Here is a 27,489-nt window from a genome sequence, read left to right on the forward strand (position 1 = left end):
ACAATGAATTTTATCACACTGTAAAACAAATTAAAAATGAAGATTATTAGCACTTATAACTCTATTAAATCACATTGTCGTTGATTCGTTCAAGGGTTTACTTATCAAATAAATTTAAAATATGAACAAAAAACTATAAACTAGACCTATCATTACTTGAAGCAATCATGGAGGATAATCAACCTATCTTATCATCCATGAGAACCATTTCTAAATAAGCTGTCTTACTCTTGTCGAATTTGGATGGGACTTTCCATAACCTTATAATCCTTGCCTTTATTTTCCAAACCTTTTCATTACATAATCTACTATAGGTAATACTGTTGATAGAATCATAGCTTGTAGCCATTAGGTATGAAAAATAATAAAGAGAAAAAGAACTATGAATGAGGTACGAATTTTCTACATGATAAATAATTGTAACAATTGACTATTACGACTTATATATATATACACACACACTAATTACACACGATACGGATTTTTAATGGAGATACTTGCTATAATTAGAAAAAAATTATATAAATAGAGACACCTGCTAAGTATATATATATGTTATCCACATTAATTATATGCTAAAAATTTTAGGAAAGAGATAAAAGAGGAGATATATACATATGTATAATATTATTGCTATATATGAAGCAGGTTTAAATTGCTATAATTATAGAGACTTACTATAATTATATCAAATTCAATTATGACTGTAAATAAATAAAATAGATAACAATCAATCCTATTTTTTTCTTTTTAAATTCAAAATTGACTGTAAATATAAAAATAAAATCACTAATCATTAAAAATTTGAGTAGAAAATAAAACTCCATAATAAAAATTTAATTTGTTAACTAATTAATATTATGTTTGTGTTTAGGGTTCTCGAATGTTGTAATATGACCATTACTTGCCGTCGGATCCGTACAATCAAATAGTGGATGGACATTTACGGGACACCGACTTTTATCATGTTTCACAAATTGGAGTTGTTCAATGTCAGTCAGCATTGATTAATGCTATGATCGAGAGATGGCGCCCTGATACTCACAGGACAAATCACTGAAATAAGTCAATGGGAGCTCAAAATTACACAAATCAGCCAAATACAAAAAATGGTTCATGAATCAACCAGAGACATATATCTATATAATTCGAATTAGGTTAATTCGAACTTCATCTTCATGTAATTCAAATCATACTGATTCGAATTACCTACACGCACACACCCACTAATTCGAATCAACCTGATTCAAAGATTCGAATTACACTCACACACGCTGCACATAATAATTCGAATTGGCCAGATTCGAATTACTCATGATTTAATTCTGCCCATTCTTTTATTAAAAAATTAATAATTGATTAAAAAAATTAATAATTTAAAAATTAAAAAATATATTTTTTATTTTATGCATTAAAAAAAGCTAACAAAATATTTAATTACGAGACTTCTTTAAAATATTAATGAGCTATCAATTCGAATTTCATACAATACTCTTTGCCCATTTTTAATAGCTCATGAATATTTTTTTATAAATATTTTTAATAAATTTATTTAAATTATACCACAAAAAAATATTTTATTCTATACAAAATAATTTTAAAAAATGGATTAAAAGATGTTATGAGTACTATAAAAATTTGTAATGTTCTAATGACTTAGGACATTAAAGAAATACTCTACATAGTCAACAATAATTTAGAAATTAAAAAAAATATAGTTATAACCAGTATTTACCTAAATTACTCGAATATTACAAACTTTTATAGTACTCCAAAACAATTTAAAGGAAAAATAGCTTAAAAAATGTTAGGAGTACTATAAAAGTTTGTAATATTCCAATAATTTAGGTAAATACTAGTTATAACTATATTTTTTAATTTCTAAATTATTATTGACTATGTAGAGTATTTCTTTAATGTCCTAAGTCATTAGGACATTACAAATTTTTATAGTACTCCTAACATTTTTAAAGCTATTTTTTTAAATTATTTTGTATAGAATAAAATATTTTTTTGTGGTATAATATAAATAAATTTATTAAAAATATTTATAAAAAAATATTCATGAGCTATTAAAAATGGACAAAAGAGTATTGTATGAAATTCGAATTGATAGCTCATTAATATTTTAAAGAAGTCTCATAATTAAATATTTTGTTAACTTTTTTAATGCATGAAATAAAATATATATTTTTTTAATTTTTAAATTATTAATTTTTTTAATCAATTATTAATTTTTTAATAAAAGAATGAGCAGAATTAAATCATGAGTAATTCGAATCTGGCCAATTCGAATTACTATGTGCAGCGTGTGTAATTCGAATCACCATGATTTGAATTACTTTGGGTGTAACTCGAATCAGGTTGATTCGAACTAGTGGGTGTGTGCGTGTATAGGTAATTCGAATCATTATGATTCCAATTACATTGAAGGTGTAATTCGAATTAGGCTAATTCGAATTACATAAAAATGTCCTCTTAGTTGAACCTGTAATAATTATTGGTTTAGTTGAATCACGTAAATTTTTTCCCAACTTGGTTTATATGGGTGATTTGCCCTTATTATTATTATTATTAAAAGTATTTTTAATTGATAATTGATAAGTAGTTTAATAATGTATTAAATATTGATTTGATATCTATACCAATATATAATGGGGATACACAGGTTTATTATCCAATTCTTTCTTCCTCTTTTGCCCCCTGTTTCTTTTTTATTAAAAATTTAGTTTACCCACGACAGAATTTAAAAATTGAACCACTTCTAATAGAGAAAACTGACACTAGGTACTCAAGATACATGATATTTTAAAATTAAATTTATTAAAATATACCAATATATAATGGAGATACACAGGTTTAGTATCCAATTCTTTCTTTCTCTTTTGCCCCCTGTTTCTTTTTTATTAAAAATTTAGTTTACTCACGACAGAATTTAAAAACTGAACCACTTCTAATAGAAAAAACTGACACTACGTACTCAAGATACATGATATTTTAAAATTAAATTTATTAAAATATAAATAATAATTAATATAAATAACGTTATACTATAATCATAATAATATAAATAAAATTATGTCAACAAAATATTAATTATTTATTATTTTTTTATAAGTATTTTTTATATATAATAGCCCATAATACAATATTATATAAGTGATCAATATATCATTATAGTACAATAACTGATAGTATATAAAATATTTTTATTTTCTTATTAGTTATTTCAATGAGATAATAGTATTTAAAGTATAAAGAAAAATAAATCATTATTAACTAAAGTCATTGGAATAATTAAATCTACAATATATGGTTTATATATTTTTGATGTCCAATATTTATTTTTTTTAAAAAATTACATGTACAAAGTGTAATCATTAATCAAATTTATACCAATACAATATATAATGGAATATACCAATGTATAATGAGAATAAGAAAATTTAGTATCCAATTTTTTCTTACTATTTTACCTCTGTTTCTTTTGTTAAACATTGGATTCAATATAACAAACTGTTATTACGTCCTCCATGTTTATTATTTTTTTTATCAAGGAAAGAATTGACCCACGACAGAGTATCAAACTGATTCACCATCAACTCACGACATATTTTAAAATTGAAAAAAACTGCTACTATTACGTATTCACTTTAAAAACTAACTCACTTTCAATAAAAAACTGTTCCACCTTCAGTCATACTTTTAAATTACTGTTTTTCTTTCAATCTTGGTCTTGCAAACGTTTTTCTGCTCTGCATATTATTGTTATCTTTCTGACAAATAGCAATGGAAACTTCACGAAATCAACCGTCATGTCAACGTCGACCCACTTGGACAGATTATGCTAGACGAAGAAGACAGAACATGACCGAAGAACAAAGACAACAATACCTAGCTAGAAGACGTGCAAGTTATCGGGAAATGATTTGACAAGGAAAACAAATTGCCATACCAACTGATACAACTCCAATTCCAAACATTGGTGGAGGTACCTGATTAACTACAGACATAGGGGTAGCCAGATTAACTACAATTAGACAAATGGCCAGAGCTACACCTATCATCAATTTGTTACGGGTAACACGATAACTAAATTTAAATTTCTTTGTTATGAATTCTTGAATTGAATTAGTTCTTAATAATTATATTTTACTTTTCAAAATACAGGAATGGAAGCGTATGACAATAAAACTGCCACAGGTAACAGAAATCAAACTATCACACACAAAATTAATTAAATTAATATTACTATACATGGTTTAGTATCCAAAATATATATATCACGAAATTCTACATACACTGCAGTGTCTTTCTTAATCAAATAACACATCAATCATATATGAAGTTATAAAGTTAACATTAAAAATTTGGTATCCAACTTTTTCAGACATCATTCATCCTTAAAAATAATTTAAAAAAAAAATTTAATGGTCAAAATAATAATAATATTTTTTTAATATATTTCGTTTTCATCTTACAATATAATATATAACGTAATATATAATATTTATATTAAAAAAGAATAAAAAATAATGTCATGTAAGACTAATGACAAAAAATACTCTTATATTAAAGTAATGAATCAACGTAACATTAAAACTTTTAACAACACTTTAATTTAATTTTTTTAAATTCGTTATGTTCTCATATTTTAGAACTTTGGTAATGATATATATTTCTAAAAATAAAAAAAATTAAGATATATCTTACTTACATACAAATATAACGGTTAAAAAAATTATAAGAGCTATCTATACCAATATATAATGGGAATACACATGTTTAGTATCCCATTTTTTTTCTCTTTTGATTATTAAAATATAAATAATTAATATAAATAACATATAAAGAAATAGAATATAAAATAACTGATATATTTTTAAGTGATCAATATATCATTATAGTACAATAACTGATAGTATATAAAATACAATTATTTAATTAACAGTTATTTCAATGGGACAATAGTATTTAAATTATATAAAAAAATAAATCATTATTAACTAAAGTCATTGGAATAATTAAATCTACAACACATGGTTTACATATTTTTTATGTCCAATATTTATTTTTTAGAAAAATTACATATAAAAGTGTACTCATTAATCAAATCTATACCAATATATAATATAATGAACTATACATAACGGTTAAAAAAATTACAAGAGCTATTATTTTTTATCCCCTATAATTAAAAAAGCACTGCATAAATAAAGATTAATTCTTTTTATTATAAAGAAGATTAATTCCTTTTATTATCAACGTAAACACAAAAAAAAACAAGAATACATTATCGTATAACAAATAAATTATTTTTTAAACATATCTTTGTATTCTTAATTGTCTTAATTGATAAAATACTCATCATATCATTAATTTATGGTAACAAATTAAAAAAAAATTAAAATATCTCAAACATTAATGGACGAGAATCAAACTTTTGAAAGAAAAAACACTATAAAAAATATAATAGAAGCATAGAAAAAACTATTTGTATTATAATAAAGAAATATAGATCAATTCTAAAATAATTAAAGTTATCGATATTTTGTTTCAGGCAATCAAAGTTAACTAATATTATGATAACTAATTATTCTCTTATGAGTTTAATTTATACTTATTTTCTATATTGGTCTTTAAAAATATAGGTACGAAAATACATGGTAACAGAGCTGGTCCAAATAATAGATCCCCTGGTTAGTATCTTTGTATGCTTTAAACATGTAAACACATTGATATAAGTTATTTTGTATGCACATTAAATCTTCTTAACGTATAATATTAACAAAATTAACCAACTTAATTAACACGCTTTATTTTATTGCTAAGCACTAATTTTTTATTAATTCTAAAATATTTAAAGTTACCGATATTTTGTTTCACGAAATCAAAGTTAACTAATATTATGATAACTAATTCTTTCCTTATTAGTTTAATTTATGCTTATTTTTCTATATTACTCTTTAAAAAATATAGATACAGAAATACATGGTAACAGAACTGGTCCAAGTAATAGAACACCTGATTAGTATCTTTATATGCTTTAAACATGTAAACACATCGATATAAGTTATTTTGTCTGCACATTAAATCTTCTTAACGTAGAATATTAACAAAATTAACCAACTTAATTAACACGCTTTATTTTATTGCTAAGCGCTAATTTTTTATTTTTTCCAAAAAGTATATAACATATAAAATTTGCAATTTTTTCAAATATAAGTGTACGTCAAGACACCATTGCTACTACTAATTCAATTCCTCAACCAATTGCTTCTTATGAACCAACTACAAACAATACTAGAAGCCATGCAAATATGAATGGTGAGTACTCTATTTATATTTCTAATATTTTATCATCATCATATAATAATAATTTAAAACATTTATTATATTGAATAAATATAAAGTTTTATTAATATACATTACTATATAAAATGTGTTTAGTTAAACTTATTGTATTATTATGCTTATTAGTTATCATAATAACAAATGAATTTTTATTATGTTTATTATCTATATTGCTCTTTAAATTATGCTTACTATATATTGTAAACAAAATTCTGAATTTAATAAAAAAATTTAAAATAAATACTTAACAAATAAAACATTTAAAATAGTTGATACATTCATGAAACTAATAATAATAAGAATAATTTTATAATAAAATTTTTGTAACAGCATATATCTTTTAAAATTAAAGAGAAAAACTGAACAAAAAAAATTTAATACAAAAACAACAATTAACAAATAGTCAGATACTACAAAAATATTGATGTCTTATCTCATGTATTTAAAAATAAACTGTACAAATTATATGGGTCCTTTTTATTATAAGGTTATTAACAAATTAAGAATTTAATAAATGGTGAAATTTACTAATGGCACAATGTGTTCTAATTTCTTAAAATAAAAAAAACTAAATATTATATTAAAAGGTACAAGTCAATAGGTAACTAAATAATGTAGACCTCAAATTAAAAACATAGATAATATTGTTTACATTCTTATGAGCTACAAGAAAAAATTTTAATGAATCACTAATTTAATTACTAACTAAAAAAAATACTACTACAACTGTTATCCAATAGCAAAAATCATGAGACACATAATATCATTTAGTGATGAAAAATAAATTTTAACATCATTACAGTAACTAGGGAATAAACCCTTGATGATAATAAAATTATCAAATTAAAATTTAATAATGTAGAAAATGTTATTAACATAAACACCAACAAAAATAACAAAATAAAAGTACACCATACATGTTAACCATAAAAAATATTTATACAATTTTAATGGACAAAATTTTTACTGTATCGTTAATTTATCATAATAATTTAAAAAAATATAATTAAAATTATTACAAATTACTGGGCGACATTCAAAACTTTCATAAAATTGAATAGCAAACAAAAACACAATAGAATCATATCATTTTAAAAATATTTTTTGTATATTTCAGTATAACTCAGAATAAAAATTTGCTATATTAAATATATATTTAACCTCATATATTACCTAGAACTTCAAACTTTGACAATCTTATATGAATTTAGGCAACAGAAAAATCTAGAAAAAGACACTACATCTTTAAAAATTACGTTTATTTTTCAAAAAACAAACCTCATTTGAGAAGTTGTATACATATTCTTTGTTCACTCTTGATTTCACTATCTAAAATAATATGAAATAATTAATGAATTCTACCCGAGTCCCTAACCATACAATTGTTGGCACATGTAGAAAAAGAAATCTATAACATAATATTTTAATATTCCTATGCGAGTGCAGAAATTAGACACCATGTCCGAACATCCCACAATTGTGTTCAAAATTTTCAAGAGAATACAACAGTGCTTCAAACTACACTACTTCCTACAAGGACATGTACACACTGTAATGCACGTCTGTTTCACTATGAAACATTTGACTTATGTTGCAATGGAGGAAAAGTCTCTTTGCCCCAAGTAAATGCTCCTCAGGAATTACTTGAAATCTTCTTAGACTCTTCTGCAGAAGGGAACCATTTCAGGAAACACATTCGTGGTTACAATCATATTTTTTCATTAACTTCGTGCAGTGTACATATAGACGAACAATTAGCTACAGCAAGTCATGGTATATATACATTTCGTGCTCAAGGATCAATGTACCACAGTATAGGAGGATTTCATCCGGATCAAGGGGCGCGGCCACGCTTCTTGCAACTGTATATATACGATACTGAGCACGAGTTACAAAATAGGATGCTGGAGAATACTGATAAACCTCATTTGTAGGGTTTATCTTGTGTTGAATTTAGAGGGTTTTATCATCTTTTCCCACATTTATTCAATGAAATAGCATGGTTTTGTAAATTCTCCTTTAATTGTGTTTAAGAGTGAAAACATGCTTTTTAGGCCCTTAATTGTTTAATCTTAATTCACCTTGATTCTATTAGATGCCTTGATATGTTTGTTAAGTGATTTCAGGTTTAGGAGGTAAAGATTGAATCAAGGGAATGAAGGAAAAGCATGTAAAAGTGGAGAACTCATGAAGAAGTGAAGGAATCGCAAAAGCTATCAAGCCGACCTCTTCGCACTCAATCGACCATAACTTGAGCTACAAAGATCCAAATGATACGGTTCCAGTTGCGTTGGAAAGCTAACATCCGGGACTTCAAAATGATATAAGATTTGTCATAGTTGCATCACGTTTAGGGGGGCATGCACGCGCAGATTGGCAAGTGATTCATTAAAAGCAAATTAGTGGCCAGCAAATTCTAAAGCCTTGTGGGCCCAATCCAACTCATTTCTGATGCTATTTAACCCAAGAATTGAAGAGGGATGAGATATCTAGTCATTAGTTTAGTTTTATTTTAGTTTTATTATGCTTTAGTTAGTTTTAGAGAGAGAAGCTCTCATTTCTCTCTAGAATTAAGATTAGGTTTTAGATCTAGATCTACTTCTTCTTCTTCTCTCTTAATTTTTCTCTTTCATCTTCAATTGTTCTCTTGTAGATTGTAGAATTCTTCTTCTCTTGTAATTCCTTTGTATTGTTAGTTATAGTTTATGAAGTTTCTTTTGTAGATCTACATTTCTTCTTCAATGCAATTGGTGAGTTCTTTGTTGTTTCATAATTGTCTTCCTTTTCTATTGTTAATCTCTTGCTATTCTAGTTAGATCTCTCTTTAATTCTTACAATTCATGTTGTTTACTTTTATTGCCTTCTATGTGTTTGTTAAAATGCTTCTTCTAGTTATGAGTTTACTTTTCTATTGTTTTGCCTTTCTATTGTCAATCTCTTTCTTTTGTAGTTGTAGATTCCTTTAATTCTTGCAATTTACTATGCTTTCCTTCTATGCCTTCCAAGTGTTTGATAAAATGCTTGGTTGGATTTTAGAATAGAATTTTATGTTCTTGGCTTGGGAAGGTAACTTAGGAACTCTTGAGTTACTAATGTCCAAGTGATTGACGATTGGGAGCCATTAACTCTAGATCTCACTAATTTTTTGTTCTTGGCTTGGGAAGGGAACTTAGGAACTCTTGAGTTACTAATGTCCAAGTGATTGACGATTGGGAGCCATTAACTCTAGATCTCACTAATTGATTTGGTGGAGAACTAGGACTTATGGACTTGGATTGATATAGCTCACTTAACTTTCCTCTACTATTAGTTAGGGGTTGACTTAGTGGGATTAATCCTTGCCAATTCTCATGTTGTGGTTAGTGATAAGGATAGAGATCCTTGACCACCAACCCTTGCCAAGACCTTTGTAATTGTTAGTTTATTTTCATTGTCATTACATTTCATGCCTCTTATCAAAAACCCCAAAAATATCTCATAACCAATAACAAGAACACTTTATTGTAATTCCTAGGGAGAATGACCCGAGGTTCCAATACTTCGGTTTATAGATTTTAGGGGTTTGTACTAGTGACAAACAAATTTTTGTATGAAAGGATTGATGTTGGTTTAGAAACTATATTGCAACGAGCTTTCATTTGTGAAATTCTAAACCACACAAAAGTCGTCTCATCAAAATGGCGCCGTTGCCGAGAAATTACAATGGTGTTGTGTTATTGGTTATTGTATATATGTGAATATTGTGAATATGTTTGCCTTTTGCTTCTTTGTTAATTCTTGCTAGTTTTAGGATTCGGTTTCCTTTGTTTCTTATTTGATTTTATTTTCATTTTCTCTTGCTATCATGAATTCTCACTTTGGCTATGAGTTTGGTTCTCACTATGTTGTAGGAAATGAGGACTATAATGAGAATGTGTATCAAGGATGGGATAACCAAAAGTGGGAGGTGCCATATGCATATGACCGATTCTCTTGGCAACAACCTCCACCAATGCACTATGAAGAAGAGCCATTCTATGATGCATACCAATCCAATGGCTATGGTAAATTTTCTTGTGACTTTCAAGAACCACCACCATATGCCTATGAGTCATATCCTCAACATGAACCTCAACCATACTCACAAGCCTCTTTTCACCAAACACCTCCATATGACCTTGACCCATTTCCACCCTACCAACCACCTTTTCAAACATATGAGCCATACATGGAACCACCATCCCAAGATCACTACTCCCAAGAACCATCTCAATACACACTACCACATCCTTACCAAGAAGAACCACCTTCCTATTATGAACCCTTTCTCCAAGACAATGAACCCTCTTATCCATCCCAATCCTCAATGGATGAAACCCTTAGCCTTATATTTCAAGGGCAAGGAAAAATGCAAAGGAAGACACTAGAATTTGTGGCTACCTTAACCAAGGTAGTAAGCGTTTTAGTCTCTCAATATTTGAGCACTCAAACCGCTCCCATGGTCACATGTGGAGAATCAATTGAAAAGCATAGCATGAAGGAGAGATTGGAAACTCCGGTGGAGAATGAGGGATGTTATTTTGTATTAGAGAAATTGGAGGAACCTATGATCATTGAAGAAGAGGAAGAAGTGGTTGAAGACTTAGGAGATGCGGAACCTCCTTGGGAACCTAAAGCTGAAGAGAACCTCTCCAAGAAGAGTGAATTTGATGTTGAGGAGGAGAGTGGACAACCTCCAAAATAATTTTTGAATGAAGATTTAGAGAGAATGAAGCAAGAATTAAGTTTCCTTGGTGATGAAGATCATCATCCAAGCCTCTTGGTGGTGAATCCTTTGAACTTGAAGAACCTTCTCCCAATGAGATAGAAAGCAATGTGGAAGTAGATTTCTCTCAACCTCCCATCTATGATTTGAGTGATGGAGAAGAGCTAGATGAAAATGATGAACAAAAGATTAAAAGTGAAGAAGTTTGTGAAGAGGTGGAGGCAATCAAGGAAGAATATAAGGGAGTAGAGCTTGCAAGAACATTGGGAATACCTCTCCCCAAGCCATCACCATCTATTCTTTCGTTCAAGTGGGTAAATTCCTTATACTTAAGCTTTATTATTCCCCTTGAATATGGTTTGCTTGAGACGAATGGTCAACTTAGATATATTTGTGGCTTTAAGAGCAAAAGGGAGATGGCTAGTGGTTGGAAATATCATTCTAGGTTCATGAAGGCTACACGTTCAAGGCTTAATTGCAACGGTTGGTGTAGAGCTAAATTGCTTGGGTATAGGATGTTGTTTGGTTGCTTAAATGAGAATTCCAACATCATGGCACCCAAATGGAATAATGATAATCAACTCAAAGATGGGTGTAGAAACAAGATATGGGATCCCGGCATACATGAGGATCAACTTTGGGAGCCCATAGTCTATGAAGAACTCCATCAAAGCTTGGGAGAATTGAACTTAAAGAATGGAGCTCATTGGAAATGCAAGCGTTGGTGGATGTTCAAGGATGGCTTCAAGCACAAGCCACCTTGATGGAGCTCCCCATAAGTCCAACTTAAGGACAATAACCAAAAGTACTAGGTGGGAGACACCCCACCATTGTAACTTCTTTTCATTTTCTCTTTTTGTACATATTGATAATTAGTTTAAATTCATGTTTTTGGTTGATTTGTTGAGTATAATTGGTAGTTTTGGCATGTTAAATAAGGTTTTATGGTGTTTTGGTAGCTGTTTGGAGGTTTGGAATGCTTAGATTGGTGCAAAAACATAAAAAAAAAAAAAACAGAGCACCATCCGCGCGTACGCGCACTGCATGTGTACGCGTGCATCAATCATTTTCGCCTATCCGCGCGGACGCGCCATGTACGCGTACGCGTGGATTGAGAAATTCCACCCCAAGCCAAAAACCCAAGAGTTGTGCGAATGTTGCACGCGCATTGTGCCTTTGGCACAAAATCACTTGCGCGTACGCGTACATGACGCGTACGCGCCACTCTCGAAATAAGCCATCCGCGCGAACGCGCCATGTGCACCTACGCGTCGCGTCCATTGCACCACCATCCGCGCGCACGCGTACGTGCGGATATCCTTCCTTCACCACATCTCTTTTCTTCACCTCTTTTCATTTCTTTCCTTCTCCTTTCTTCTTCCCTTCTCCTACCCTTCATCCAACACTCCCAAACACCATTGATAACCATTTATTTTAGTTAGTTAATTAGTTAGTTAGTTAGTTGATTAGTTAGTTTTAGTTAGTTTTCATTTCATTTTCTCTTTTTCATTGTAAGTGTTGGATTGTTATTCTTGTTTACCATTAATTGCTGCTGAGTATTAAAAAGGGATGTTATCTTAACATCATTATGTTTATAATTATTGTTGGATTCTATTATTGAGGTTATATTTTGCTACTTAGTTTTGAGTTTTTCATGCTTACCTTTTAAGAATACCAAGTGATGAGAATTGCCTTCGAGCTTGTAACTCTTCTTGAATTGCATGATTCGGCCACCATGTGATTTGAATCATATTCTTTGATTAGGCAATCTCTTGATATTGGATGTTGTGCATTTACTTTAATGCGTTGTGTTTCATGGTCATATACATCCATATATGTTATAGCTTGAATGCCTTCATGCTTCTTTAATGCTTGTTTTACCTTACAAGTTTACTTAAAGCATCTCAAGCACACTAGAATGAGTAAAGTGCATGCCTCTTTTTTGTGACTCAGCTTTTGACGCTAGTGTGTGTTCTAAAAGGCGCCTATTTTAGAATTCACACACTTATTTTTCATCAAGTCACACTAATTCACTCACTCAATTCTAGTGATTAGTACCTCATTCCAATAAATGTATGCTTCCTTGCTTTTGTTTTCTCATCTTATGGTGTTATATTTTTATTTTTTTTCATGAATGACGCACCACAAGCAAAAATGGAAGCGCAAACAACACGCAGCAACCGGTTGACCTACCGGCTGAAGGTGGCAATCCGGAGAGTCGCCGTACCCCCTTGCTCATCTTTAAGTGCACCGAGGACTGTGCAAACTTTTAAGTGTGGGGAGGTCGTCTGACCGGTCGGCGATTTTAGGTGACAAGTTTTTAATCTCAACACTTTTCATTTCATTTTAGGTCTTTTAGGATTTTTGTTTCATTTTCTTAATTTTGCATATATATATTTGGGTGACAAGTTTCTAATCTCAACACTTTTGCATTTCATTTTTTTGGTTTTTAGGATTTTTGTTGCATTTTCATAATTTTGCATATATATACATAATAAGCTTAGTCAAAATAATGAAATTTTTCAAGATTTCTATCTATAGGGCACCAATTGATTTGAGTGAAAATTTTTCATAAGACTTGCTTGAATTATATATATTGTGGAACATGTTTTGAGCTAAGAACACAAGCAAGTGAGATTTGAGCCTAATGGTGTGGTTACATCTTATAACCACTTATTTTCCTTCTTGGTGTGGTTACATCTTTCTATGATTGTAATCTCTTTATGTCCATTATTTTGTGTATTCATGCACTTATATGATTGAGGCCATCATTTCATTTAGCTCACTTACCCAAATAGCCTTACCTTTTATCTTCCATTGTTAGCCAATTTGAGCCTGCGATTAACTCACTTGTTCTTAATTTTAGCACATTACAAGCCTTGAAGTGAAAAACAATAAATGTCCTTATTTGGATCTTTGATTATCTTAGGCTAGTGTGTGTGTATCATTCAAGTGTGGGAACCTTGGGACATTGGTTGAATAAAATGGTAGTTTTGTATTTTTATTGAAATTATTTGGAATTGGGTACATGCTCATGTATTGATAAAAATGTATAGACCTTATGCATTGATGTTCTTGTATATAGTTTGAAAGAAAAGAAAAAAATAAGAAAAACAAAAGAAAAAGGAAAAAAAACAAAAAGAAAGAAAAGAAAAAGAAGAAAGAAATAGAAAAAAGAAAGAAAAAGAGAAAGAAAGAAATAAAAAGGGGACAAAATGCCCCAAAGCAAAGCGAAGCTCAATAAAATCAATGCATATGAGTTGTGAAATGAGAAGAAAATGCATGAATATGTTAAAAACTGAAAAATGGGTAGTTAGATTATAACTTAATTGTATAGGATGTCATAGGTTAGGTGGGAAGTTTAAGCTAATCAAAGATTCAAATTTCAAGTCCACTTGACCAAATATGCATCCTTACCTTGACCCTAGCCCCATTACAACCAATGAAAAGACCTCATGATACTTGTATGCATGCATACAATAAATGTTGATTGTTAGAAGAAAAAAAAATCTTGGAAAGCATGATTAGGGGAGAATTGAGTGAATCAAACCTAAACACTTGAGCGAATATAGCACAAACACATCCGGTGAAGGTTTGATGCTCAATTACATGTTTTCACCTATAATCATCATTTTTCTTGCAAGTTTGTAAAAATATTTAATAACTCAATTCAATTGTGGATTAGACTTGTTAGTCCTTAGTCCTTGTGCATATATGCTTCTTGGAAATTGATTTATGTTGACCAAGCAATTGCATTCATATAGATAGTTGCATATAGGTAGATTGCATTTAGTTAGACTTCATTGAATAAATGTTGATACCCCTTGTTTCTCTCTTGGCTTAAGCATGAGGACATGCTTGGTTTAAGTGTGGGGAGATTGATAAACCCCATTTGTAGGGTTTATCTTGTGTTGAATTTAGAGGGTTTTATCATCTTTTCCCACATTTATTTAATGAAATAGCATGGTTTTGTAAATTCTCCTTTAATTGTGCTTAAGAGTGAAAACATGCTTTTTCGGCCCTTAATTGTTTAATCTTAATTCACCTTGATTCCATTAGATGCCTTGATATGTTTGTTAAGTGATTTCAGGTTTAGGAGCCAAAGATTGGATCAAGAGAATGAAGGAAAAGCATGTAAAAGTGGAGAACTCATGAAGAAATGAAGGAATCGCAAAAGCTGTCAAGCCGACTTCTTTGCACTCAATCGATCATAACTTGAGCTACAGAGATCCAAATGATGCGGTTTCAGTTGCATTGGAAAGCTAACATCCGAGGCTTCGAAATGATATAAGATTTGTCATAGTTGCATCACGTTTAGTGGGGCACACGCGCCGATTTGCACGTGATTCATTAAAAGCAAATTAGTGGCCAGCGAATTCTAAAGCCTTGTGGGCCCAATCCAACTCATTTCTGATGCTATTTAACCCAAGGATTGAAGAGGGATGAGGCATCTAGTCATTAGTTTAGTTTTATTTTAGTTTTATTATGCTTTAGTTAGTTTTAGAGAGAGAAGCTCTCACTTCTCTCTAGAATTAGGATTAGGTTTTAGATCTAGATCTACTTCTTCTTCTCTCTTAATTTTCCTCTTTCATCTTCAATTGTTCTCTTGTAGATTGTAGAATTCTTCTTCTCTTGTAATTCCTTTGTATTGTTAGTTGTAGTTTATGAAGTTTCTTTTGTAGATCTACATTTCTTCTTCAATGCAATTGGTGAGTTCTTTGTTGTTTCATAATTGTCTTCCTTTTCTATTGTTGATCTCTTGCTATTCTAGTTAGATCTCTCTTTAATTCTTACAATTTATGTTGTTTACTTTTATTGCCTTCTATATGTTTGTTAAAATTTTTCTTTTAGTTATGAGTTTACTTTTCTATTGTTTTGCCTTTCTATTGTTAATCTCTTTCTTTTGTAGTTGTAGATTCCTTTAATTCTTGCAATTTACTATGCTTTCCTTCTATGCCTTCCAAGTGTTTGATAAAATGCTTGGTTGGATTTTAGAATAGAATTTTATGTTCTTGGCTTGGGAAGGTAACTTAGGAACTCTTGAGTTACTAATGTCCAAGTGATTGACGATTGGGAGCCATTAACTCTAGATCTCACTAATTGATTTGGTGGAGAACTAGGACTTATGGACTTGGATTGATATAGCTCACTTGACTTTCCTCTACTATTAGTTAGGGGTTGACTTAGTGGGATTGATCCTTGCCGATTCTCATGTTGTGGTTAGTGATAAGGATAGAGATCCTTGACCACCAACCCTTGCCAAGACCTTTGTAATTGTTAGTTTATTTTCATTGTCATTACATTTCATGCCTCTTATCAAAAACCCCAAAATATCTCATAACCAATAACAAGAACACTTTATTGTAATTCCTAGGGAGAACGACCCGAGGTTCCAATACTTCGGTTTATAGATTTTTGGGTTTGTACTAGTGACAAACAAATTTTTGTATGAAAGGATTGATGTTGGTTTAGAAACTATATTGCAACGAGCTTTCATTTGTGAAATTCTAAACCACACAAAAGTCGTCCCATCAAATACATAATTGCATGAAAGTTTGGTTTTGAAGCTAAAACAATTGTTGCACCGATATAATCCTTTTATCCATGTATTCTGCCAGCTTGCACAACGACTAGATGTGCAAGAGTGTAATTTGGTGATCAGAGAGCGACCTGCTAATCAACCACAATACAGTCTCCCAACTGCTTCACAAGTAGCAGCCATAATAGTTGGTGATGACATTGAAACAATGGTGCGCGGACGAGATATCAAGGTTCAAACTTAGAAGGATTCAGGAGTTTGTTGGGTATTACGATCCACTACAATATCCTCTTCTTTTTCCATTTGGAACCCATGGATGGGATATAAATACTCGAACTCAACGTGGAAACAAAGTATCATGCCAGACATATTATAGTTATATGCTTTAGGTACAAACTCTTATATTTGCTACATCATTTATAGACTTCCGTATATGATAATTTGTACCAATACATCATTTCACAATTTCTAACAATTTTCTATAATCCTCGATATTCGTAGATCCGCCCCAATGACCACTCAACAGTTTTGCAAGCGGGGCGACTTCTTCAACAATATGTTGTTGACAACTATGTGAAAATGGAAACAGGCAAGTTAAGATGGGTTCGACAAAGACAAAAGGAACTTCAAGCTGAACTGTATCAAGGCTTACAAGATTATTTGCACACAGGAGAGAATAATGCAGGTAATTATTCAATTTAATGGCCACACGATTGATCATTATGTGTTCCTGAATTTAAACTTTAAAACTAATAATACTTTTCTCTAAAATTGGTTTTAGAAAATGTTGGCAGAAGAATGATATTACCATCGTCGTTCGTGAGCAGTCGTCGAGACATGACTCAACGGTACGAGGATGGAATGGCTATTGTTCTTAAAGAAGGAAAGCCGGATATCTTTCTAACTATGACATGCAATCCATCATGGTCGGAAATAGCTTTGGAACTCAGTCCTACTCAAACTCCACAGGATCGTCTGGATCTAACAACTAGGATTTTCAGAGCCAAGTTCGAACAATTAAAGCATGATGTTATTACCAAAGGTGTATTGGAAAAGGTGAAAAGTTATATTTATGTCACCGAGTTTCAGAAAAGAGGATTGCCACACGTACATATGTTGCTAATCTTAGAAAATAATGGCAAGTTGAGTGATCCTGACCAATATGATAGTTTGGTCCGAGCAGAAATACCATGTAAAGAAACAGAACCACACTTACATGAGGCAGTGCTAAGGCATATGATCCATGGTCCTTGCAGAACACTAAATCAATCTTCACTATGCATGAAGAACGGTCAATGTAAATGCAACTAACCAAAAGAGTTCGTACCAGAGACACGACGAGGTGATGACTCATATCCTCAATATAGGAGGCAATTTGATACTCCAATCTCTATCAACCAAAATGTCACAATTGACAATAGATGGGTGGTTCCATGCAACCCTTGGCTAGTACTGAAGTATGATTGCCATATCAATGTAGAGATATGTAGCAGTATCAAGAGCATAAAATATCTATACAAGTATTGCTATAAGGGACCAGACCGTGCGGCAATGGAGGTTCACAGAAGTTCTAATTATGATGAGGTGCAACAGTTTATTAATGCAGGATGGATTGCCACTCCAGAGGCATGCTGGAGGATATTTCGATTCAACCTTTACCGAATGTACCCATCAGTTGAAAGGTTGCAAGTTCATTTGCCAAATCAACATCAAGTGAGCTTTTATGAGCACCAAACTATTTCTAAAATAGTTAATAATGACTATTTGTCAAGAACAATGCTCACTGAATTATTTGCACTTAATCAGGCTGATGACCAACAATCTAGGCATCTTTTGTACAGGAAAATCCCAGAATGTTACAGTTGGCACATCAAGGAAAAAGAATGGCGTCGACGCAGGTCACAAAAGAGATCTATCGGTCGGATCTATACCGTTTCGCCAACAGAAGGTGAAAAATTCTACTTGCGTATTCTGTTGTCAAATGTAAGAGGCCCAACTGGTTGGGATGATTTGCTAACAGTCGATGGTGTCCAATATTCATCCTTCAAGCAATCCGCTCAACATCGAGGACTGTTGGAGAGTGATAGTAGTATAAGATCATGTTTGGTTGAGGCATCCATTTTAAGAATGCCATGTGCTTTAAGAAAGTTGTTTGCCACCATTTTAATATTTTGTGAGCCAACAGATGTAAGAAGTCTATGGGACGAGTTTCTTTCATGTATGGTGGATGATTACGCATCAACAAGCACTACAACCTGCAATGGGTTGACAAATCATTTGCTTAGGGATTTAAATGACATCCTCCTACAGCATGGAAAACATATTGCACAATACGATTTATCAGCTCTAACCTCGGACAACGACAATGACAACTTCATGCCTAGAATTATTCAAGAAGAAATGTCCATCGAAGTTCCTCAAGAAGACCTGTGTTCTATAGAAAGATTGAATCATGACCAGTCTACAGCTTTCAGGTGTATTATGAATACAGTTGATCAAAGAGAAAGTGGAGTGTTCTTCATTGATGGACCAGGAGGAGTAGGTAAGACATTTCTTTACAGAGCTATAATTGCAGACTTAAGACGTAAAGGGCATATTCTCTTGGTAACTGCGTCCTCAGGAATAGCTGCAACTTTACTGCCTGGTGGTCGAACATCTCATTCTAGATTTAAGATCCCAATCAATGCAGAGCCATCCTCCACGTGCAATATAAGTAAACAATCTGATCTCGCAAAACTGATTAGGCATACGACAGCGATAATTTGGGATGAAGCGCCAATGGCTAATAAAGAGACAATAGAATCATTGGACCGCACATTGCGAGACATCTTAGAAAACAATAATCCATTTGGAGGGAAGGTGATGGTTATGGGAGGGGATTTTCGCCAAGTACTACCTGTTGTGCCGAAAGGAAGTAAGTCGCAAATGATTTCAGCTTCTATTGTTAAATCACATTTGTGGGCATTCACCAAAATTCTCCACTTGCGACAAAATATGCGATCTCTTAATGATCGTGATTTTGCGGAGTATCTTATGCGCATAGGGGATGGGATTGAGCCTACCATATGTGAAGACTTGGTACAAATAGAAGCACACATGGCAATACCATGGGAAGGTGAGGCATCATTACACAAATTAATAGAAGAAACCTTTCCAAATTTGCAATCTCATGGGTGGGATGCATCTTATATAGTGGAGAGAGCGATATTGACACCTAAGAATCATGATGTGCAACAGTTTAATGATATAGTCATCAACCAATTTCCTGGAGACGAATGAATTTTAGCATCCTTTGATGAAGTAGAAGGAGATACAAATAATCTGTATCAACAAGAATATCTTAACTCGATCTCCACAGGTGGATTGCCACCTCATATGTTGAAGGTAAAAAAAGGTGCTCCTCTAATGTTACTAAGAAACATAGATCCTAAGGCAGGCTTATGCAATGGCACAAGGCTACTGTGTCGAGGAACTTTTCAAAACATGTTAGACGTGGAAATCTTAACAGGCCATCACTCTGGAAAAAGTGCTTTTCTGCCTCGGATAAAACACAAAACAACTGAGAACTCAGGATTACCCTTTGTGCTTATTAGAAAGCAATTTCCTATAAGGTTGAGTTTTGCCTTAACGATAAATAAATCACAAGGGCAAACTATCCCTTAGGTAGGATCTATTTCCCTAAACATGTGTTCAGCCATGGTCAATTATACGTTGCTCTATCTCGAAGTGTTTCTCAGTCAACCACAAAAATCTTAGTAAAAAGAAGGAACAGTAGATGAAAAAAGGGGACAATTCACAAAGAATGTGGTGTTCAAAGAAATTTTGTTACTTGCACCTCAGGTAATTTATGTGCTTGGCAAATACGTGAGCCTTTTTACAAGTATAATTTGTGTATTATGTAATTTTATTATTACAATATCAACATTAGAATAGATAGTTTTGTTCACTAATTTCAACAACCAACGACCAAGATTTTTAACAGATAAATTGATATCAAGAGAGCTCATCAGCATATTCAAAGAGATAAGCGAAAGGAACTGAAACCTCTACTTTCCCCAACAGGTTTGCGCCAACTACGATTCACATAAATTATAAAAATTAATAAACATACATCCTTAAAATATATCATTATTGGTTTTTTAAGAAATTATAGTTTGCAATATTTATATTTACTTTGAAAAAAATTCAAAATTTGATTTCTTTAAATGTTGCTATCAATTTTATAATTTTAGCAATAAAATTATAAAAATTAAAATTTTAAAACCAATAAAAGGTATTGGTATGTCTTATTTGGAATGTATCATTACTTAATTCCAAAGTAATATATAAAACACTATTAAAATATATTGTGATACATATATGCAATAAATTATAGGAAATAGGATTCTAATTATTATGGAGTACATGGAAGGATGAGCAATCAATTGCATCAATAAAACTAATCGACAATAAAGTAAGGATTACAGCATTAATGACAGGGACAACTGCATTGATGATACATATTTTTGTTTTAGTGTTATTGATCAAACGTGAAATTGACTTAGGTTCATCCAATCAAAATTTATTCTATTGGTTGGGGAGGTACAGTTAAAGCAGACAAAACTCAATTATGGAAGATGGTAAAAAGAGAAATATTGGATAAAAAGAATAAAAGGTAATGCAATAAACTTTTATTACATAATAAATATTTCCGTCTATTTCGTCCTATATACCAATTATGTTAAACTTTTAACTCTTTTTTTTTTCACCCATGAACTTAAAAGAACACAATTAACTCATTTCGATACAAAACAATATCATTGCAGGTAATTGTTATTAAAAAAAATTCCTAACAAAAAAAAATGTAATATCATTTAATTTATATTTTGTCAATGATAAACAAGGATTAATGTAATTTTTTTTGTCCTTTTAGAAAGTTCACTACAAAACAAGATATCACAATTCTACAGGTTTTAATTGAATTCTTTTCTATAATAAGCAATCAATTTAATTGAATAAACGTGGAGCATTTATATGGTTATTTTTATGGTAAACAAAATCTGACAGTTTTTCAAGATGCAAGAAGTTATTGATAAGGAGATGTATGATTAATTACAAAGGATTTTTTCTAGATACACAATCTTTGTATTCTCCTAAATTTTTCATTAATACTCTTATAGTTTGATATTTAAAAATGAAATTTATAAGCATATTCATTTCTTCTATCTTTCCACTATTTGTAGGAAAATGAAGGCCTCTTCATATTCAAAATTATATTTTGGCCTACCACTTAAAAAAGAAGAAGACAAACATGAATATCCATGATATTTAGGCAAAATTAATCTTTTGTAAATAACTAACATGCATTTGGGTTTGTAGATATACTCTTTTTAAATTAGGATAACATTTTTGTCGTTATTTCTTGAACTATACCTTTTTCTGATAATATATACATATATCTTTATTGTGTGATTTTATAATTTAGCATTTTAAAAGTTTTTTATAGTAATTTTACTCTCAACAAAATATCATATAAATAAGGTTACGTTAATTTTAAAATGATAAAAAAATAGTTATCTGACAAATTTAAAGGGTAAATGATATATTAACACCAACACTAAAATATGATATAAATAAGATCACATCAATATTAAAATTTAAAAAAAGTAATTTAATAAATTTGAAAAACAAATAATATATTTTAAAAATAAAATTAATTTCTTCAAAATAATAGAAAAGCGGCTGAACAGGCACGTTAGTGCCTGTTGAGCCGCTAGTAATTATAATGAAGATATGTTCCTAAATTAGTATAATTATGTATTATTCATTAAATATTAATTATAATATAATTATAATAAAGATATTTTTTATAAAATAATTTAGAATAGAGAAAAATGCATTCATTTTGGAGGAAAAACGGAGTCACGAGAGATCGATACCTCACCTTTATTAATTGGGAGAAAATTCAGTTTTAGTATATTAAGTAGATTTTTTAATGCATGTAGTTCATGATGATCAAGCCCAAAACATGATTCATCTTGATGGTCTTCAAGTGATGTTACTAAAGCAAACGCATAAGGAACCGAATTGAAGAATCTTTACATTGAAGCACAAATACCTGCATTTATAAACACAAACTGTAAAAATATAAAATATAAAGATTTGAAGATAATAGTTAGTTATAAAAATTCTGCTCTTGAAGAAAAGTTATTTCTTTAAGGTTAAGGACTTTTAGGTAAGGTATGAGCGACAATATGGTTCGGAACTCCATCTAAAAATCTCACTCAAATAGGTTGAATTAAACATCTTGTTAACACCTATGCAAAAAATAAAGTAAACTCGGTAAAAATTTTAAAATGAGAATTAGCATTAAAAACCACCACAACTAGAAAATAGATTAATACAGACAGATTTATAGACGGATTTAGTCTTTATTACAGACAGATTTTTGGTTACTGATGGATTTTGTCCTTCTGTAAAAGTCCCGTCGGAAATTATTTACCGACAGATTTTTTTTCCGTCGGAAAATTACAGACGGATTTTTACCAGTTATCGACGGATTTTCTCTCTGTAAATTTTCTGTCCATTTTCCAAAGGCGACAAACTTTCCGACGGATTTTCCGTCTGTAATTACAGACGAATTTTCACTGCTTCCCATTTTTCGACGGATTTTTCATCTGTAATTACAGACGGATTTTCTTGAGATTCTTGGTCCATCAAAATTATTCGCTGCTTCCCACTTTCTGAGCAGAGGATGTCTACCTTACTATATCCGATCTACACTCAGACAAAAAATAAGGCAATTATTTCAACTTGACTAGCATTGAAGAGTGGGTAAATTTGTTAGTATTCTTAAAAGGGTGGAAATAAATTTTACTCAGGTGGTCAAAGTTGATGTCAGAAAAAAATGTAATTGCACATATACAGCCATGCTATAGAAAAAAACTTATTTTGAGCATGATACCTTCAACTCTGCTATCTCTTGTTCTCGTTTTGCAAATGTTACAATGAACGCAGCTTCCTTTTTCTTTGCCTTTTCAAGCTGATAACAATAGATATATGTCAATGGTCAATGATAATTGATAATTAATCAATGGATAGTGAACTACATCAACAGAAAAAAAGGGCAGATTATATTCTAAACCTGCTCTCTTAAAGACTCCTCTGAGGATTTCAGGGCCTGAAGAAAATCAAGCAACATTTTGGGCTCTGGAAAGAACAAAGGTTAACTAATAGTTCACGGATAAATTTATAACAAAAAAATAAAGCAATTGTGTACAAAGAACTAAAACTTGAACAATTAAAATGCAGATGTATATCACAATTAACATGCCAAAGACAAGGAATTACAAACTAACCAGGAGTGGCACCAGCAGGTACACAAGGCTCATTTTGAATTGAAGAATGCCAACTTTGAATCTCAGATTTAGCAGCCTCAAGTTCATTCTGGAAAATTCACTGATCAAGTCAATAGTTATAAATGAAGCCTTGTCATTGATAACCAATCATGAATTCATCTCTTAAATTACATGAAATGTAACTAAAGTCCACTTTTAACATGACAACAGATAGTAAATAAATAAAATAGTAAAAAAATAGAATAATAAATATTTAGACAATAATGTGTGCACAGGTATATTTCCCTGCAAAAAAATGTAACAGGTAGCGCATGTAGTCATCTTTTCTTCGAATTCACGAGACGCCGGTGACGCACCCGCGCGTGACGGTATCATTGCTCTCAACGATTTTTCAGAGCGAGGACTCATTTCTTTGTTTTCTCGTTTCTTCGTTTTCTCATTTCTCCGAGTTTTTTTGTTCCTAAATCTTTTCTTCTCTCATTGATTCCTCGATTTTTGTGAGGATTCGAAGGGATTCTTCACTTTTGATCCGAAGGAATTTGGAGAAATGCTGGATCGGGAAGCTTGATTCTTCTGCGGTTTCGCGATCGTCTTTATTTTTCAGCTTTGTTTTTTTCGTGTGATTTTGATTTGACGCGTTCCGCGAGCTGATTTACGCGGAGGTTACTGTTATATAGGCTTGAATAGGCATTTGATTTGTGTTTTACTGATTTTTGATAAAGGAATTCGATCGAATCGGGATTTTGTTGCAATCATGACTCAGGTACTGTTTCTTATGAATCTGAATCTCTGTTGCTATTTAAAGATGTTTATTACTATGAGCTGACTCCATATTTTCCTGCAAAAAAAATGTAACAGGTAGTGCATGTAGTCATCTTTTCTGTATCAGCTTATCATCAAAGAGTAAAGCTTTCTTCAATTGTAGCAAAGGCTAATTGCATACCAAACGTTTCTCCATATTGGCTCTTGATATAACATTCTGCACAAAATCAGAATACGACTCTTTACCAGTCTGCTGAATATATGCAGCGTGAGCAGCTAAAACATCTCCTATTTATTCCTTAAACTTGGCATTGAAGAAATGGATTTCTAGTACACTCTTTTACAAATAGGAGTCATAATTCAAGTAAATCAAAGCATACACTATAAATAATCCAACTGTGCAAATTTAATGGAAATTATTATTAGTGTAAACCTGTACTAAGATCTATACCACTATCTTAGCTATCAATATAACTTTTTCTACATAAATAGATTTTCTTATATGTTTCCAAAATCGATATAGTTGAAGGAGGTGGACTAGAGGCACATGACCAGAGGACTAGAGATTTTCTTACATTTGATGACTCTATTAAGACAAAAAATTACAAGTGCTAAATAAATTACATGTGATTTAGCAAAGTTGGCTGGGAAATTCAATAGTATTGCAGATAAATTTCTTTAACCCATGTTGCAACACACCACTGATTTGGACCTTCCACCTAAACCCTTATAATGTGCCATTTTTATTTGGTTCCATTCTAATCTGTAACTAACCGAACAGGTCAACTGATGCAAACAACTTTGACATGATAGATTAGTTCAATTGCAAGAAAGAACAATAAGTCAATTAGTTGAATTGACCTGTGCACTGATTCAATCAACAGAGTAGCAAACACCTAAATTTTAACTAGAGAAACTGTTCCAGTTTTTTAAATACTTCCTCACCTCTCCCTGGAATTAAGTTCATCACCTAAACATAATCTCAAGATAAAATAGAAAATTCATAGCACCAAATGACAGCCAACAAATAACAGCAACTAATTGTTTCACAGCATCTTTTACCCAAACCATTCAAGTAGCAAGCATGAACACAACTACTTTTACAAATGTAGCAAAACATGACTGAATATCTTATTATAGTTTCTACATATTAGCAAAGTCATTACCTTCATAGAGATTAATTTAATCTATACTCATGATAGATGGATATCAATGAGAAAAACAAAAAAAAGTGGAGTGCATAATATCATATGCAGAACATGTGCATTTTCTATGAAGAAATTTTAAACCTTACTTAATAATTGTGAGCACAAACTCCAATAAGTGGTAGATCAATGTCAACAACATGAAGATTAGGTTCCTGAGACGTGACTTCCTTCAAGAAAGTGGCTATTTCTTTTTTTTATGAAGATGAAATATGAACTGCAAAAAACAACAGCAATCTGAGTCCAACATAACTGAATATTATATAGAATAACTCAAAAAACTTTTGAGAACATTGTGAAGGCTATTGAAGTCATAGGAAGAATCATCCAAGTTTAAAATGGGCTTGGCTCAGGGATTGCCCAGAAAAATATGCAGAGACTAAATCACTTTTCGTCCACTTATATTCACATTCTAATCAAACAAATGCCCGATAAATAACAAGGAGATGATTACAAAATTTAGAGGAATATTATTATGTTAACTACCATTCAAGCATTAAACCGAACAATTACGACTATTGACCACACATTTTATCACACTTGTTGTCTTATATCTTCTTCAAATTCAATTATTTTGATAGCTATCTTTGCCTAAAGGATTAAACTCTTGAATGGAAGAAAATAATGGAAGAAAATAACTAGTTCATATAGGGATCATATAATATCTAGTATCATGAGAAGAACCATTTCACCAAAAGCAATAAATGGTTTTTGATCTTAACACTACCCATGATAAAATTAAGGAAACCAAAACTTGAATAAGACATGCTAACATTCTTAACATAGGGAACAGTATAGCAAGATCTAATCCATAAACTAGCAATACTTTCCATGAACAAGTACTACAGAACAATCATCAATCAAATGTATGTCCAAACAAACAGAACCTAAGACAAGCAAATACTTGTAACCATCATCACCAACTACAATTACAAGATTACAACTATCTATTAAATAAACAACAAACTAGCAATTCAGAATGGGCTTCCAGGGTGAGAATAAAATTAAGCCAAATAAGTTGCAGGCATATAAATTACAATTCCATACTCTCGACCATTTTAAAACAAGAACATGCAAACCAATAAATAAAATTAATTTAATCAAATTAGCTTACTTTATACAAGAGTATGTTTGAGTTAATGATTTAAGTGACTATTAACAGAAAGTTACTAATAACTAACTAACTAATTCACCATCTGTAATAATAAGTACCTATGTGGCCAACAAACACTGTGTCGATCAGTGAGGTAAGTGGATCAGCTGCCAATGCCAAAGCAGCAGGTAGTGCAATGGACAGTATTTCCTTCCCCAGTTCATCATATTTAAGCCACCCATCTCTGTTCAAAGCAGGTATATTAAAATTCAAAACTCCAATTTACATGCAAATAACCTAAAAATAGAAGAGAAAGACAAACTTTTTAACTGAAAATTCTCAGTCACACATTAAATCAGATTCAAAGAAAGAGAAGGCAGAAACTTTATCAAATTAAATCCTGTTTAATAACCAAAAACGAAAAAAGAAATTAAATACAAGGCTTGAGCCAACAA

At 31.3% G+C, this 27,489-nt stretch overlaps 1 protein-coding gene and 1 long non-coding RNA gene across 2 annotated transcripts; one reads left to right on the top strand and one right to left on the bottom strand.

Moving 5' to 3' along the window:
• On the top strand, nt 4,045-19,916 carry LOC107620611. The gene is made up of 6 exons (XM_021114544.1): nt 4,045-4,080; nt 4,171-4,203; nt 16,717-16,848; nt 17,139-17,322; nt 17,419-17,928; nt 18,118-19,916. Exons 1-6 carry the CDS (start codon nt 4,045-4,047, stop codon nt 19,914-19,916), a joined length of 2,694 nt encoding a protein of 897 aa, XP_020970203.1.
• On the bottom strand, nt 23,429-24,232 carry LOC110267666. Its single transcript, XR_002355526.1, has 3 exons — nt 23,975-24,232; nt 23,761-23,825; nt 23,429-23,658 (listed from the first exon to the last, which is right to left on the bottom strand). It is a non-coding gene; the product is annotated as an uncharacterized LOC110267666 (long non-coding RNA).

This window comes from Arachis ipaensis, chromosome B10 (assembly GCF_000816755.2).
Source record: "Arachis ipaensis cultivar K30076 chromosome B10, Araip1.1, whole genome shotgun sequence".
Lineage (NCBI taxonomy): Eukaryota > Viridiplantae > Streptophyta > Magnoliopsida > Fabales > Fabaceae > Arachis > Arachis ipaensis.

Bases quoted from the DNA above. Each gene is read 5' to 3' on its own strand.
- LOC107620611 (XM_021114544.1), top strand. From the start codon at position 4,045: ATGGCCAGAGCTACACCTATCATCAATTTGTTACGG. The intron at 16,849-17,138 runs GTGCGCGGACGA...CGATATTCGTAG, and splicing joins GTGATGACATTGAAACAATG to ATCCGCCCCAATGACCACTC. The intron at 17,929-18,117 runs GTCAATGTAAAT...ATATCAATGTAG, and splicing joins TTCACTATGCATGAAGAACG to AGATATGTAGCAGTATCAAG.